Source organism: Spermophilus citellus (genome assembly GCF_964194105.1).
Source record: "Spermophilus citellus genome assembly, chromosome: X".
Taxonomy (NCBI): Eukaryota; Metazoa; Chordata; class Mammalia; order Rodentia; family Sciuridae; genus Spermophilus; species Spermophilus citellus.
In genome coordinates this window covers 105,563,989-105,581,806 of record NC_138190.1, presented here as the reverse complement: position 1 = coordinate 105,581,806, position 17,818 = coordinate 105,563,989, and the positions used below count along the sequence as shown (strand labels likewise).

The 17,818-nt window shown below is 36.6% G+C and overlaps 2 protein-coding genes across 3 annotated transcripts in view; one reads left to right on the top strand and one right to left on the bottom strand.

Moving 5' to 3' along the window:
* DNAAF6 (dynein axonemal assembly factor 6) overlaps positions 1-7,670 on the bottom strand; it is a 40,441-nt gene extending 32,771 nt beyond the window's left edge. Inside the window, exon 1 of the mRNA XM_081276424.1 lies at positions 7,519-7,670. The gene's annotated coding sequence lies outside the window, so the exon portion shown is untranslated. The remainder of the gene's footprint in view (positions 1-7,518) is intronic.
* The window catches only part of NUP62CL (nucleoporin 62 C-terminal like), an 82,007-nt gene continuing 71,523 nt past the window's right edge, over positions 7,335-17,818 (top strand). The window contains exons 1-2 of one of the 2 annotated variants that reach the window (XM_081276421.1): positions 7,335-7,480; positions 10,503-10,554. In XM_081276421.1, coding sequence (XP_081132547.1) covers positions 10,542-10,554 — 13 coding nt within the window. In that variant the 5' untranslated portion in view covers positions 7,335-7,480; positions 10,503-10,541. The remainder of the gene's footprint in view (positions 7,481-10,502; positions 10,555-17,818) is intronic. The other variant, XM_081276422.1, reaches the window with a different exon arrangement.

Genomic DNA, 17,818 nt, shown 5'->3' with positions numbered 1-17,818 from the left:
TGGATTTGTATCTATCATTTACTTCTTACCTTTGTGACCTTAGCACATTATTTAAGCTCTTTATACCTAAACTCCTTTATCTGCAAAGTGGGGATAATAATAGTATCTATCTCTTACAGTTGTTATAAGGATTAAGTAGCTTAATGCATGTAAAAGAGCTAGGATTGTGCCTGGCACATAGTCAGACTCAACATATTAATTCTTTAAAAGTTTAATTTTGCTGGGCATGAATATGATTTCCAATAATGATGTAGAATAAGTTAATGATAAAACTCATTACATTGGAAACTCATTAAATTGGAAAAGGTGAAATAAAAGGTGATAAAACAATTTTCTTTCTCAGTATGGTCTGGCAGTCCGCTATGGTAATGAATAATTGACACATATTAAATTAAACAAAGAGGATCCTGTTTATATTTTAAAATTCTAAGTTGATTGTGTTCATTAAATATTTACCTAATATTAAAGGCAAAAAGTTTATTGAAATATTCTCTACCTCTGACAATGAAAGGGAACAGTGCCTTCAGATATCAGTTTTAATTAGTATTTTGACATGTACAATGAGATGTTGAAGAACAAATATAGCAGAAATTGTTTATTATTCTGCATTACTTACTTTATAGAACTATTGTGATGGTTGAATTACACAATTTAGGTGAAAGAGTTTGCTAAAATATGAAAAGCTACATAAAAATTATTTTCTGGCCCTACTGTTAAAACCCACAGATACTTGATCATGAGGCTTGTGAGAGTTCAATGGTAGACTAACTGGTGAGAGGAGAATAAACTGGTACCAGTAAAGATAACTCAGAAGAAAAGCCATCATAAATTCCAAATACAGTGTCTGAGGTAACGCTCAGAATAGCTATTCGTATGATTTTATCTGCTTGGCAGATACATGGCAGCAGGAGTTTCTGGACATGAGCAGTGCTTTAGGGCAGAAAGGTAGAATAGTCATGGTTACAAGGAGATATATTTATCGTGAAGTAGGACCCTGTCCCATTGGTGGAAATATTGAATATAGGGTCTACTTTTGAGAATTGTTGGGGAGTGGGCAGCTAGATGAAGGTTCCCATAGGAAAAGAAAAAAGCCAGGCATATGTCAGGCTTGTGGTATTACCTGGGTACCCACAGTGGAGATTATGAAGAAAGGCTGTGTGTTCAATGGGTGCACTAGATGTAGGATTTAGGAGAGACAGATTAATTGAAAATACCTATGAGTTAGTTGGGAAGAAACTTTGACCCTGAGTTCTCATTTAGTGAGAGACAGGGCAGTGTGGACAGTGGGAGGTTATAACTGTAGGCTGAAAATCTTCAATAACTAGAGCTGGTACACAGTCAGCAGTTTATGAATACTGAACAAAGCATGATTAGATTCATATGAATTTGGTATTTGAAAATAGTCACCTTGGAAGGTTGTACATTGATGTAAATTATGCTATCAATGCTTAAAATATTTTGGAATTTCCCTTTTCTTCTGAAATTGTTCATATCTCTCTATTTTTTTTTTACTAAGAAAACAGGTATCATTATGGTATCATTCAGTTTGATTATACATCAGATTTGTCTCCAAGTGATTTGTACATATATCTAGATATCACATCTACTTTCAAAATATGAAGATTTGCTTCTCTGAGGATATTCGAAACAATGTGCTACAGGCCTCAAGGCAATTCTAAAAGAGTAGTTTCAAAAGAATTTGAGCAATAGCAACGTCATTAGAATAAGTAGATTAGCCTCCCAAAGTGACTACTTCAAAAGGGATACCACTCCTTAGGAAGTATGTATTTGGATTTCTTAAACAAATCATTCACAATAATTCTTACTAATACTTTATATATTTCAAGCGTATTATGAACTGAGCCACAGTTGGATTTCTCAATTATGCTGGCATAAAATGACATAGACTACCACTCTAGCTAAATTAGAGCAGAAATATAATAACAAAATTAGCACTTTAGCAAAAATTATTTTTACTATATCATATAGAATAATAATCTGTAAACACAATAATAAGTTATGACAAGTTTGTTGTATTTTGAGAAACAAAAGAATCACAGATATTTTGTATATACTAATTAAATAGTTCAAGATGTCAAAAGAGAAAAACAATTACATGAATTGGGGACAAATTGTAAATTGAATGGAAATTAAGATTTACTGGATCTTCCATAAGTTTAACAAACCAAAATTATATTTTAAACTTTAACAAAAACATTTATTAATCCATTTTTCCCATTGTCCCAGATGTGGAACACCAATAAAAACTTAAATTGAGCAACAAATATGCCACTTAATTTAACTTTTAAATAATATTTGAATATTTGTGATGTTCTGAGAATTGAAAACTTATGACTTAATGAGTTAAAGTTCATTTTACACAAATAGATGATATTTTTAAAAACAAGAGAATATGCCTTTTGATGAATTATTTGTAAGTTTGAAATACATTTAAGTTCACCTTGAGTCTCGCAATCATGACCCTTTACGATATAGCTCCAGTCTCATATTCTAAACCCTTCCCTCCTATTATTCTCTTATATTTGTTCTCTATTCTGTCAAAAACTGAACAGTTTATTAAATATATCCTATAATTTCCTGCCTTTGTACTTTGGAGTATATTCTTCTACTTGTATAGTATAGTGTAGTGATAGAAAAAGATTCTGGAGCCACACTGCCTGTGTTTGTGGCATTGTCACTTAAATAGGCCAAGAAAAACTTTAAATCAGAGAAAATTTTAAGTAAGAGTTTCAATAAAACCAAAATACAGAACTAAATATTTTATTTGATATTTTGTTATTTAAAAAGTAAATTTTCTGCTGGATGTGGTGGTGGTACATGCCTCTAACCCTAGCAACTCAGGAGGTTGAGGGAGGAGGATCATAAGTTTGAAGTCAGCTGCCTCAGCAACCTTAGTGAGACCCTGGGCAACTTTAGTGAGACCCTGTATCAAAATAAAAAAATAAGGGTTGGGGACTTGCTTAGCATGCGTGAAGCCTTGGGTTTGATTCTCAGCACCACAAATAAATAAATAGGACTGGTGATGTAGTTCAGTGGTGAAACATCCCTGGGTCCAACCAAAGAAAGAAAAGAAGGAAGGAAGGAAGGAATTTTAGGCCCTGTGTTTTTCTTTCTCTTATTTTGCTAAGCCAATGCCAAGGAAATCATTGTCCAGGCAAAGCCTTTGTTTTTCCCACATCAATCTGAGCTTTTAGGGTCCTCACAGATAAAAGTAGTTGGGAGATCTATCTTGGTAGTAGCCACAACTGGCTTAAAAACAGACACTGCAGAACCAGCTCATTAACAGAACACTAGAGCCAGTTAGGTATTAACAAAGCTGAATCAGGATGGCTTCAGACCCATGGTATCGAAGTGGTATCAGTAACTTTTGGATCAAGTCAGTTCAGTTGTGAGGTTGAGATCATGCTATTTTGTTTGTGTCTGTCCATAGTAACAATAAGGATGACTTTCTGGTACATGCCTATAATCTCAGTGACTCAGGAGGCTGAGGCAGGTGGATTACAAATTCAGGGCCAGCCTTGGCAATTCAGTGAAACCCTGTTTCAAAATAAAAAATTCAAATGTACTGTGGATGTAGCTGAGTGGTAAAATGACCTCGGGTTCAATCCCTAATATCAAAAAAGAAAAAGAGATGTAGGGTGTATAATGCTAGTTACTCTAGTGGCTGAGGTAGGAGCATTGCAATTCAAAGCCAAACTCAGCACTTTAGAGAGGCTCTGAACAACTTAGCGAGATCCTATCTCAAAATACAATAAAATAAGATAAAAATAAAGTAAAATTAAATTAAAAGGCCTGGGGATGTGGCTCAGTGTTTAAGTGCCCCTGGGTTTAATCCCTGGCACCAAAAAAAAAAAAATACTCATTGATTTTAATTAGAAAAATGTCTAAATTAAATTAAGATGCTAAATGATAGATTATTTTAAAGTGATATTTTATTAATTCAAGTACATATGGTAAATAAAATCAGGATAATAAAAAATCATCAAATAGCATCCTTTTGGAATTTACTTAATAGGTTAAAAACTAACAACCAAATTCTGACTGAATTATAACTGAATGACATCAAAGTATTCAAGATCCATTTATTCTCTAAATAAATTGGGCATTTCTTCTGCAACTTTATTTATATAATGACTTATTTAGCAATTTATGCATTCAAATTCTTCTGGGAACACAAAAGTAAACATCATCTCTGCCTCTGTGTGAATTAAATTATAACATACTGGCTTGCTGGTTAATTGCTTTTTTTTTTCATTGTGCTGAGAACAAAACCTAGGATGTGGCACCTGCTAGACAAGAACTCTACCACTAAGCTATACCCCCAAATCCTGTTTTCATTCTTCTTTTCACATGTTTTGAAAACTATATTCATCAGTAATTCCCTTCAAATTAAAATAGTTCATTTGAGGCTGGAGGTGTAGTTTAGTATGCACTAAGCTGTGGGTCCAACTCACAAAAACATTCATTTTGAGTCTTTTACAAAACCCAATAACAGTTTCCTTTTAGGTTTCTACTTTTCCTACTGTCAAATAAACCAACTCATAAGTAGCTGTGGAAACTTAACAAAGCTTTTGTCACACATTTAATGGAAGATTGATTTTTTTTTGCTCTTTTCATTTCTTTTTTTTTATTAGCTACACATGACATTACAATGATCTTGGCAATTCATACATTTGAATCAGTGGGGTATAATTTCTCATTTTTCTGATTGTACAGATTTCAGAATCACATTGGTCATACAGTCACCTATATACATACAGCAATCATAATGTCTATTTTATTCTGCTGCCCTTCCTAACCCCCTCCCCCTTCCCTCCCCTCCCATCACTTCTCTTTATCCAAAATGGAAGATTGATTTTTGAAAGTGCCTGGAATCTATTATAAACACAAACAATTAACCTCTTTTAACATTTTCTCTGTTCTTTATTTTAGCCATAAGGAATCTATACCATTCCAATTGTTTTTTTGGTCGATGTTTCTTCAGCACTGGGGATTGAACTCAGGAGTGGTCTACCACTGAGATACAACCTCAGCCCTTTTTAATTTTTATTTTTCTGAGGGTCTTACTATGTTGTTTAGGCTGGCCTTGAACTTTCCATCTTCCTGCCTCAGCTTCTGGAGTTGCTTAGTTTACAGGCATGTGCTACTCCGCTTGGTGTCATCAATTTATATTTTTAAGTGTCCTATATATTGGATGCAGGAACATAATTAGTTAAACAATCCTTCCCAATTCAACCTCCTGAGTGCCACTATGCCCAGCTTTGAAATGTGAGGTGTGTGTTTTTTTTTTAATTTTAGTTGTAGATGGTCAGAATACCTTTATTTTATTTATTTTTATGTGGTACTGAGGATAGAACTCAGTGCCTCACAGATGCTAGTCAAGCACTGTACCACTGAGCCCCAACCCCAGCCTTTTTTTTTTTTTGTAGAGGTGATTGAACCCCTGGGGCATTTAACCAGTGAGCCACATCCCCAGACCTTTTTATGTTTTATTTTGAGACAGGGACTCACTAAATTGCTTTGGGCCTTGTAAATTGCTATGGTTGGTTCTCAACTCAGATCCTCCCACGTCATCCTCCTCAGCCTCTGGGATTACACATGTGTGCCTCCAGCCCAGTTTAAAAGTGTGTTTTTATGTGGAGATGAAAATCCTTAGTTTCTATATAATTCCCTCAGACTTACCAACAGATGTGTAGTACATTTCAGAGAATACACTTGGCATTCATTTTTCTCCTTGTTTCTCTCAAGTCTTATATTCTTGTATCTCTTTTGGGGGGAGGGGTCCTGGGAATTGAACCCAGAAGCGGTTAACCACTGACCCCCAACCCCAGGTCTTTTAAATATTTTATTTACAGACAGGGTCTTGCTTAGGGCTGTGCTAAATCCCTGAGGCTGGCTTTGAACTCACAACCTTCCTGCCTCAGCCTCCAGAGCTGCTGGGATTAAAGGCACTCACCAGGCGCCCGGCTCCATTTAGGTGTAAATGGAGATTAAGATAGGAAATTTTTGTTCTGGGGTTGTGGCTCAGTGGAAAAGTGCTCACCTACCACTTCTTGTTAGGCCCCAGGTTCAAATCTCAGGACAACTTCAAAGTAAATAAGTAAAAAATAAAGGCGTGTAAGTAAAAGAAATAAACATTAAGGAAAAAAAGAGGGCAAGTTTTCTTTTTAGAGCTTTGAAATTTTCTCAACGGTCCTGGCTTCGGTTTCTGTCGTTTGTGTTCTGAACACACAAGAGTAGGCTCTTAGGAGAAACAATCCCCCTGTCTCCAGGCCAAACTCAGTTCCCTCCTCTGACTCAGGTTCATTTTTTTTTTTTTAAATCTAATTCCCCTCTTTTTGAAAGGAATAGTCAAACGACATAGAATACTTACTCCCTCAAATCAGCCCTTGGCGAATAGCAGGTTTTGTAGGAACAAGTAGTTTTGGCACACCACACTCCATCTCACTAAGTGCGAATCTAACCGCTCCCTTCTCCTCATCCGGTTTGACCAAGTTCAGTTGGAACTCTGAGGCCACAGCACCAAAATTCTCGCACACAGGTCATTGTTCACGCAGCAAGTGGCAAGGTTCACGTTTTTCGGTCTTAACAGTGTTATCCACGCCCCCTCTCCCCACACATCCCAACCCAGACTGCAGCTGCTCCACTTGGAGCACATGGATCTACCTATAAGAAACACGATTTACACCCTCCATTTAGCCAACCTGAGGGAAAGGGAGAACAGCTAAGTGTGTGAAAGCTGAGATAGCTAATTGGAAAGTCTTCAGATGTTTATTTTGGCTTTCTGATAGTCAGTCGACCAGCACCCATACCTTGTATGTTACTTCCACGTCTCTCACATTCGAGAGACTGAGTTTCGTTAAAGAAGCACCCTGCTTCTAGTGCCTACGACTGAGGGATTGAGGAAACGGTTCACCTCTACTTTGTGCAACTTGTGGCTTTTTGAGTTATTTCTTAGAGTCTCAAGTATCTACAGTTCTCCCTGATAGTCACAGCATCTGAGGACCCTGTTTTTCCCCCTCTTGAGGTTCGTATTTCCTCACCTGGGTCAGTTTTCAGGTCGCTGGCTAGGCTCCGAAAATAGCGGAGAGCTCTGCGTCTCTCAGTTGCCTGGGTAACAACTTGGTTACCCTTTCCCCCGCCCCCCTCCCCTCCGCCTTCCGCACACCACCACCTCGGGCCTTCCCGCTTGACCTCCCTGGCCAATCATAGAGGAGTCTCCTTTAAAACAATACCAGAATCAGCCAATCCGGGTGCGTCCAGGTCGGGTCAATGGCCGCCCTTTCTAGTTAAGTAGGTCGACCCCAGTTAAGCCTCAGTAGCGGTTAGCGTCTCTTCAGTTAGAGAGTCGTTCGTTTCCTGCTCGCGTAGGTCTGGGTCTGCCTCTGGTGGGTACACAGCCTCGGAGGCCAACCCGTTTACTTTACGGACGGGACAGAAAGCAGCGACTGCTACTACGGTAAGTTTGCAGGACTTTCGTGGGTAGGCTTCTCTCACCGTGAAGCTTTTTTGCCCTGTGAATTCCAGTTCTGAGGACTCAGTCACACTCACGTCTGCAGCAGTGGGAGTAGAAGGGTAGGGTCGGTGGGCCAGGAGTTGAGAAGGATTTGCTTGGCTCTGAACCTTGTTCCCCCAGCCCCCTCCCTCTGACAGAGACACGTGTCATTCTTCTGTTGCGGCTCAACGCGCGCGTCTGTGTAAAGTGAGGTCGCACTTTTTCTCTGCTTGGGCAAGCCTTCGTGGCCTGAAGCCCCAGGGGAGTACTGGCTCGGCTGCCGTCAGGCACCTGTGGCGCACAAGTAATAGCCGTGCGTGGCCCCAGATCCTGAAAAAATCGCCAGACAGGCTGCCCTGCTTTTCCCGCCTTGTAGCAGAGAAACGCAAGCGTGCCTCCCTCTTGTCATTGCTTGGGAATTTGGGTGTCTTTACTTAGGGGTAGAGTTGTATCCCTAGTTTCCCTGGAGTGCGCGGTTTGATTTTAAACAAAGGGGAGGGAGGGATGGGGCAATAATTATTTGGAGTTTCCTGAACTGTGATTAATAATTGGGCTCAAAACACATTGTTTGAATGTTACAAACCAGGAGAGACAGGATGAATTTCATGATTAGTTGCTTTTGATAACTGTTGAATTTTGGATTGGAATTTGATTAGAATGCACTGAAACTGTTTCCCTTCTCTCTGATACCATGCTTTTCTTAACTTCCACCCCATCTGGCAGAGGTGAGGGTGAAGTTTGAGTAATTTGTCCATTCTGCTTATTGTTGTCTATGGTGAGCAAACAAACAAACAAACAAAAAAGGGGGGTTGAATGTTATTCACTAAAGTAAAGTTATTGGCTTTTTGGCCAAATTACCTATACCAAAATTCCTTTAGTACTGCGGGTGATCATAGTTTATGTGTCTTGCATTTTGTTAATTCTCTAGATATTTGTAGAACTTAAGTTATGTGTTATGCTATCCTTTTTTCTTGTGTGTGTGTGTGTGTGTGTGTGTGTTAAGTCTGCTTCAATACACGTTATTCTAAAGTCTTAAGTGCCCAGCCAGTGTTTCATATACCTTTTGGCCATGATTCACAGTGAGAAATAAATTTTATGTTGTGGCTTCAGGACACATATACACTATATAGAAATGACGACTGTTTTGCAAAAACAGTACTTATTACATGCAGTGTACTCTGGCACATTCCATTATATTTTAATGAATTGTCATTCACAGTTTGCAAGACATTGACCTTAGACATTTAGTTTTTGAACTTTTGTATGCACTTAGGGAATAACACAAAGATTAGAGATGTTCAGTGTGAAGCCTCAGGTCACACTGTCATTGCATCTCAGCCAATAGAACTCACTTGATTAAGTCTTGACTTGTTCTGCCTTGATAGCAGATCAGATCTAGAGGCAGAAATTAAGTGGGGAATGTTTCTCTGACTTTTCAACTCAGAACAGAGGTAACTGAATTTGGCTACTAGTTTGTTTGTTTGTTTGTTTGGATACCAGGTATTGAGCCACTTCCCTGACCTTGTTTTGTATTTTATTTAGAGACAGGGTCTCACTGAGTTGCTCAGCACCTTGCTTTTGCTGAGGCTGGCTTTGAACTCATGATCCTCCTGCCTCAGCCTCAGGGGCTGCTGGCACCCAAATGCTAGTTTCAATTTTTTAAGGTTTGTTACGTTAAAAACAAAGATAAAAAGTACAGCTAAAAATTTCTTTTTATAGCTACGAGAAAGAGATATAGTTTAGGTAATCCTTTTGTATTATATAGAGTAAGTCTTTTAAAACACTGGTGAAATGATTTATTAAACCAGCATTGAAAAAAATTAAGGATAAAAAATTGCACTCATTTCTCTACTATGATAATATAGTAGTTCTGTCCCCCTCCCTTTTTTATCCATATATGCCAATATTTTTTACATAACTGTGCTTCTTGTTTATATAGTTTTTTGTTGTTGTTGTTGCTCATTTAATACTGTTCTGGATTTTTTTCCTGTTTGATAGTCTTTATAATTTGAATTATTAATATTACCCTAATATTTCAGAGTGAGTCAGCCTAACTAAACCAACAGATGATTTATTTCCAATTATTTCATGTTATAAAAATAATGCTGCAAAGTGTTGATTACTTAAAATCCTTTATATAACTTTTGTCTTCCATTCACTGGGTTAAGAGGAAGCCTAATAGGTAAGCCAGGGATCTGGATCTGGACTGGGAATTTTTGCCCCACTTATGTTTGAATTTGGCCTTCCAGTTTCTGTATGCTAGAGCAACAGTGATCAACTGTGGTGTTCTTTATACATATGAGTTAGGCTGAATGTATTTTTTCCATTAATAAGTATAGACATTTTCAACATGATTTACTTTTAAAAAAGCATGAATCATAGCAGGTCCAGGCAGATTCAAGTGCCATAATTAACACTCACACTGATTAAATTTCTTTCTGACTATCTTTTCCAAAGGTTATATGAATGTGTATTAATTTTTAATATAAAATATTTTATAAAGCAGCCAATTAAATTGATTAGAAGAATAAAAGTTATAATTGATCTATATTAGCACATCTCCCTCTTCAAAGCACACATATTGTCTTACTTTCTGTCATTTTCAAACATTAAGTAGTCCTTTTTGTGTGGGGGGGCGATGCAGGGGGGGGGATACTGGGGATTGAACCCAGGGATGCTTTGCCACTGAGCTACAACCCCAGCTCTTTTTAGTTTTTATTTTGAGACAGGGTCTCACTAAAGCCTCAGTAAGTTGCTGAGGTTGGCCTTGAACTTGGAATCCTCCCATCCTCAGTCCCCCTAGTGCTGGAATTATAGGCTTGTACCACCACTGTGCTGGGCATGCTGGGCTAGTAGTTCCTCTTTTTTAAAATTATGAAATACTTCAAAGAAAAAACACAGAGACCATTTTAACACCCACCAAAGATTTAACAACTATTAAAAATTTGCTATATTTTTCTTAAATGATGATTTTTTTTTTTTTTAGGTGCTGGAGATTGAACCCAAGGCCTCACTTATACTAAGCATGGATTCTACCAGTGAGCTACACCTGCAGTTCCTTGTTTGTTTTTTTAAAGAACTAAAACATTATAGCAACTACTTAATATCACTTCCCAGTCTCATTTCCTTCCCATTGCAGTGATAATTGTATTTATGTAGTTAGTATATATTTTCCAGTGTGTGTTTATAAGTTCACTAAGATGGGTCCATAAATGATTTGTAATATTTTTGTGTCTCCAAGGTTTACATAAATGGCATACTGTACTTACTCTTCTGCAACATTTTATGGTCAATATTGGTTTTGAGATTTAAATGCAAGTAGCTATTTTTATTGCTATATAGTATTCCATTGTATGACTGTACTATTTTTTTAAAATTTATTTTTAGTGCATTATAGATATATCTAACAGTGAGGTTCATTTTGACATATCCATTAATGCATTTAATGTAGTTTTATCCACTTCAGTCTCAAATACTACCCCCTTCTCTGCCCTTCTCCCTTCACTAATCCCCTTCCTCTACTCTATTGGTCTTCCATTTATGTGTTTATTTTTTTATTTTTAAAAAAAATATTTTTTAGTTGTAGTTGGACACAATACCTTTATTTTATTTATTTATTTTTATGTGGGGCTGAGGATTGAACCCAGCGTCTCACATGTGCTAGGCGAGCGCTCTACCACTGAGCCGTAACCCCAGCCTGTTATGTGTTTATTTTTTAATTGATATATTATAGTTGTATACAAAACTGGAATGCATTGTAGTACAGTCATACTTGCACCTAATATAATTTGGTCAACTTCATTCCTCATTTTTCCCCTTTCCCTTCCCTCTTTCTTCCCCCTTGGTCCCCATGCTTCCACTCTGCTGTTTTCCCTTCTTTTCTTGTGAGATCCCCCTTTTTATTTCTCTTTTTCTCTTTAGCTTCTGCATATGGGAGAAAACATTCAATCCTTGACTTTCTGAGTCTGGTTTATTTCACTTAGCATTATGTTCTTCTGTTCCATTTATTTACCAGCAAATGTTATGATTTTATTCTTCTTTATAGCTGAGTAAAACTCTGTGTGGGTATGATATACATCATATAATATACATCACACACACACACACACACATACACACACACATATATGCACACACAAATACATTTTCTTTATCTATTTGTCTATTGGTGGGCACCCAGGTTGGTTCCATAACTTGGCTATTGTGGATTGTGCTACTGTACATATTGCTATGCATGTATCACTATAGTGTGCTGATTTAAGTTCTTTTGGATAAATACCAAGAAGTGGGATAGCTGGGTCATATGGTGGTTCTATTCCTAGTCTTTTGAGGAATCTCCATATTCCTTTCCAAAGTGGTTGTACTAATTTGCAGTCCCACCAACAATGTATATGTGTACATTTATCCCCACATCCTTGCCAGCAGTTATTTGTGTTCTTGATGATTAGAACTGACTAGAGTGAGAAGGTGGGATAAAATCTTAGTGTAGTTTTGATTTGCTTAACATGCAAAGCTATAGTTTTGTTAATTTTAAGATTCTATAGTGGGGCTGGGATGTGGCTCAAGCGGTAGCGCGCTCGCCTGGCATGTGTGCCACCCGGGTTCGATCCTCAGCACCACATACCAACAAAGATGTTGTGTCCGCCGAGAACTGAAAAATAAATATTAAAAATTCTCATTCTCTCTCTCTCTCTCTCTCTCTCTCTCTCTCTCTCTCTCTCTCTCTCTCTCTCTCCCCCCTCTCTCAAAAAAAAAGATTCTATAGTTAGGCTGTTTGGATAAGTAGAGGCTACTAGAAGAGGACTAGAGGTTGACAGGAAGAACTCAACAAGGTAAAGACAGCTTTTCTACTGATAGCCACAGATTTTGAGTATAGGCCTGTTTTCTAATTTTAAATAAGATAGTGATATGCAGAGGAATGCTAAAGTGTACTAAGATCCTGTTTGTTAAAAAGGATAGAGAATACTAATTGACTTCAGGCTTTGTTAGAAGAACATGAATTTATGCCTGTATCCTTAAATAATTCAAGAGAACTCACACAAATTAATATAATTAAAATATATAACTTGTAAACCTGGTGAAAATTAAGGGAATAAAGAAAATTCCATCAATCCAGATATGCAAAAAAGATAAAAAATGCATAGAGTATGGCAAATACAAAACACAATGTAAGATGGAAAAAAACCCTATTATATTATTCACATTAAAACCAAATAAGTTAAACTTGCCATATTGGTTTGAATAATTTCAGTTCTGTATGCTATTTACAAAAACTACACTTAAAATGACACAGAAAAGTTGATTGGAAGAGGATATACTAGGCAAATACCAACCAAAATAAAAATGATGAGGCAATATTAACGTTAGACAAAATATACTTTAAGGCAATTTAATAATAAATAGGCACTTTGTTTTGGTGTATAGAAGAAAATCTACCAAGAGACTATCAACCATGAACTTCAATATATGCTCCCAACAACATAGTCTTGAAATATACAAAGCAGAACAATAGAATTATAATTAGAAATTGATCATTCATAATAACAATGTGAGTCTTTTAAAAACACCTTTGTCAGAAACTGGTTAAGCAAAATAGATTTAAAAAACAAACAAGAATATGAACAGTTTAAAATTTAAATGAGATGAAAAGAAGCATATAATGTTATGTGAGACATGTAATATAATATTATAATTTATAAAAACATAACATGTGCAACCCAGGAGGGTGGTGCATTTGGGAATACAAAATTAAATACAAGTGCTTTTGTTCTGCTCAGTATGCTTGCCTGTCTGTAACTTCCAGGACTGAGTTACTACACTTGAAATCATCATTTGAAGCTCACATTTTAAAAACTTTAAGATGTGTACATGACTTAGAAATAAGTATGTTGTAACTAATCATTCAGTATTGTACTTTAGACTTATTCTTGAGAAGGCTTTTCATTATAACCATGATACTAATACTATTCAAGTTATTATTTCTCATTAATTTTAAGTGGTATACATAAATTTCATATTTTAACATTTTTGAAGTGGAAATGAGTCTGCCAGTTGATAGTGTCTTTTGGCTAGGTGGTAGCTGTGACATGATAATTGTTCTTGCATGCACAAGTGATATGAAAATGTCCACACTCAAAACTTGTATGATGAACAGCTGGGGTGAAAATTCCCTGAGACAATGTGGAATCACCTTTAACTCCAAGAAACCGGTAATTGTGGGGAAGAGAATGGAGGAGGTGGTAATTAGATTTAGTTACCAATATGATGAAATGAAGACAAAAGGTGACTTACCTATACATTTGCAAAACCAGCTTAAGAACATAGCAAAAATTACTTTCTTTTTCTTTTTTAAAGAAAAGCTGCTTCAATCATGTTCTTGGTGACTTAGGAGAATATCCAAGAAATTGGATTTGAAAAATGGATTAGGCATATGAAGTCTAGAGATAACTTAACCAAGTTACTTGGCTTATGCTTTTTTAAAATGTATGCATGTTTGATTAAAACCTATGCTGACAATAAAAAACTATTTTGAAAAGCATAAAAAATTAAGTGATAAGGAATTATGACAGGTTGATATTTTTTCCCTTCCTTTCTTAGTTGTACACAAAATAATAAGACTCAGCTTTGTTGAAATATTTTTGAAACTGACTACTTAAAATTACCTTTCCCAGCTATTGTGTAAATATTAATTTTGGGCACATCTGATTCCATTAATCTTGACTAGGATAGGGTTATAAATTCACAGTGATTTTTCCCATAGCACTTTAAGATATTTTTTCTATTGTTTTCTAAGATTTATTGTTGGTAATGAAGAAACTGATGTCAGTCTGGCTGTTACTACTTATTAGGTATTTTTTGTCTTTGATTGATAACTTTCAGATTTTTTTCCCTATATTTAATATTCCAGTTTTTAAATATATTGTAGGTAAGGAGACATGCATATTTGTTTGGTAGTGGTGAAGGGTTGCTTGCTTGCACTTGGTGACCTTTTTGATCTGAGAACTTATTTTCAGTTCTAGCAAATTCACTTATAAACCCTTTGAATATTGTTTCTGCCATTCCATTTTCCCTTCTATATTCCTTCTTGATATATATTGGACCATCTCTTTCCCCTTCCTTCCTTCCTTCCTTCCTTCCTTCCTATACTTTTATCTGCCCTGTGATCTGACAGTATCTTCTGTTTCCTCTTCACAGTTCACTGATTTTTTTTTTTCTTTTCAATTGTGGCTAGCCTATTATTTAAGTCTATTTCTTGAGCCTCTTTCTTTCTTTCTCCCCCACGCCCAGTACTGGGCATTGATTTCAGGGGTGCTGTGCTGCTGAGGTACATCCCCATCCCTTCTTATTTTTTGAGACAAGGTCTTACTAAGTTGCTTAGAGTCTAAGTTGCCAAGGCTGGCCTTGAACTTGTGATTCTCCTGCCTCAGGCTCCGAGTTGCTGGGATTACAAACATGCTAAGCCTCTTTATTTGTAATACTAAAATCCATTTCTTGGATTTTTCTTGACTCTTTTTAACATTTGCATGTTTGTTTTATGGGTGCTGTTTTTTTATCTTGAGTTCTTTAAACATATTAAACATTTTAATGTGCCATTCAGATCACTCTATTATCTCTAATTCCTTAGAAGAGAGTTCTCTCATTTTTAGTATATAAAGATGGCTTAAATGTTTTGTCATTCTTGTCTATAAGTTTATCTTCTTGGGGCTTTTTTTTTTTTTTACCAAGTGTGACCTAGGAAGTGGACACATCTCTATTGAGTGATATCATGGGTAACCTGCCTGGACTCTGGAGGTTTCATCAATTCCTAACCAGTTTTCATGTTAACATCTTAGCTTGAAGTTTTCATACCACAAAGGTAAATTGAATTCAGGCCATTTTTGCATATGTTCTGTATTGGCTTGGGGTTCCCACATGTCTCCCCAGTCTTTTCTACTCTCCTATAGATGTTTCCCAGATGTAAGCTTCACTAAGTTTCTGCTCATTGAAGAGCCAGCAGCTTTACCCTGTGGCTTTAAACATACTCGGTTCAGCATTTTATTTTCAGGTGTTAGGGCATATATCTCTTTCAGGTCTTCTTCTTTGACTCCAGCTGCTAGATAATTCTTTTTAGAAAAATCTTTGCTTTGCAATTAAAAATGTTTTTATTAAATGATTTCTTTTTAAAAATATTTATTTTTTAGTTGTAGTTGAACGCAATACCTTTATTTAATTAATTTATTTATTTTATGTGGTGCTGAGGTTCGAACCCAGGGCCTCGGACATGCTAAGCAAATGCTCTACTGCTGAGCCACAACCTCAGCCCCTTATTAAATGATTTCTAACTGGTATTTTTAGAAATTTGGAATGACAGGATGTGATTCCAGTGTGGATTCCATTTGTCATATTCAATTGGAGGTCTCGTTGAGACCTCTTAAAATTTTTTTCTTCCATTCCTCTTACCCCCTTTTAGGGTTTGGAGTCATGAGCAGGTTTAATTATGGAGAAACTGGTACCCCTACAGGTAGGTTCACTTTTGACTCTGCAGAGACAACCATCACCACTACAACCACAGGGTTTACTTTCTCTACACCTGATATAGGTAGGTTTAATTTTGGGATTCCATCCCAACTGGTTGTAAGTACATCTTCATATTCCATCAGCCTGTTCTCATTCAATAATCCAGCTCCAGCAAAATAGACTACAGGATTCAGCTTTGGAACACCAGTTGCATCAACTCCTGTCCCACTAGGAACTGGATTTGCCTTAGGGTAAGAGTAAACAGTTTCTGATTCTTTTAGTGACTACAAAAGGACTGTGTCTCAAACACAAATTTTCCATTTAGAGCTTAGACAGGGTGATGAAATACTATGGCATTTCTTAAGCAATTATTTGAAATTATGCCACTTATTCCCAAGAAAGTCTTATAAATTGTAGTCATCTTGGAGTTGAGGCACAAAGGACATTGAATTATGATCTGTGGTCTCCTGTCATTTCGTGTGAGCCATAGACAGGAAATACACATTGAATTTTGGATATATATCATCTGGAAATTAAGCTGCTTATTTAGAATTTCTCAAGAGAGATCTTCATCTATTGATTATGGTACTGATCTTGATTATACAGTTCCCCCTCTTGCATCTCAGATTTTTTTTTTAAGAGAGAGTGAGAGAGGAGGGGGGAGAGAGAGAGAGAGAGAGAGAGAGAGAGAGAGAGAGAGAGAGAGAGAATTTTTAATATTTATTTTTTAGTTATCGGCGGACACAACATCTTTGTCTGTATGTGGTGCTGAGGATCGAACCCGGGCCGCACGCATGCCAGGCGAGCGTGCTACCGCTTGAGCCACATCCCCAGCCCTGCATCTCAGAATTTTAAGGGAGGCACTCTTCTAATCTAATGCCTTCTAAGTAAATCTATTTGGATCCATGTCTTTCAGTAATACCTGATGACCATATGAAAGCTGAGGCCTTACCTCTGGAATTGTTCCCTATTCTGTTATAGCTATCTAATAACTTGTAATTGAGTGCTAAATAATCTTTTTTAAGAGGGGTAACTTAAATATTGAAGCATTTTGCCGTGGGTCATGAAATACATTTAAAAATTCCTAGAAATTGTATTAAAGAGATGCTTGTTTGTGTGATTCTGTGTCTGAAACAAAAACGTATGTTGTTTAATGTAAAGTCTGCTAGACTGTCAGAAAGAGGAAGTATAGGGCTAGGAATATAGCTCAGTTGGTAGAGTGCTTGCCTCACATGCACAAGTCCCTGATATTAAAAAGCAACTGTGAAACAAATATTTGAGTCTTGGCTTTGCCGTTTACTACTTCTATGATTATGAGCAGGTTATTTAACTCCTCAGTGCTTAAATTAATGTAGGTAAAATGCTTAGAACCTTTTCTGGTATGCAGTGCTCACTTAATATGTGTTAGCTCTTATTGTTGTTTTATGAAAATGTACATTTCCCTGCAGTGTTGCATATGTTGGATATTACCCTTTTTTATGTGTGTTCTTGAAGTAGATGGTTTAACAGTGAAAATAGCATTGTCATAATTTGTTTTTGTTTTTTTCTGTTTCAGTACTAGGAATTGAATCCAGGTGTATTCTGCCACTGAGCTATGTCCCTAGCTTTTTTTTTTTTTTTTTTTTTTTTTTTTATAGTCAAGGGTCTCACTAAAGTATTCAGAATGGCCTCAAACTTGTGATTCTCCTGCCTCAGCCTCTCGAATCTCTGGGACTATAGGCGAGTGCTACCATGCCCAGCTCATCATCTTCATTTAAATTTTTTGATTAGCAGTAAGGCAGAATTCAAGTTTTTAATTGATAAACC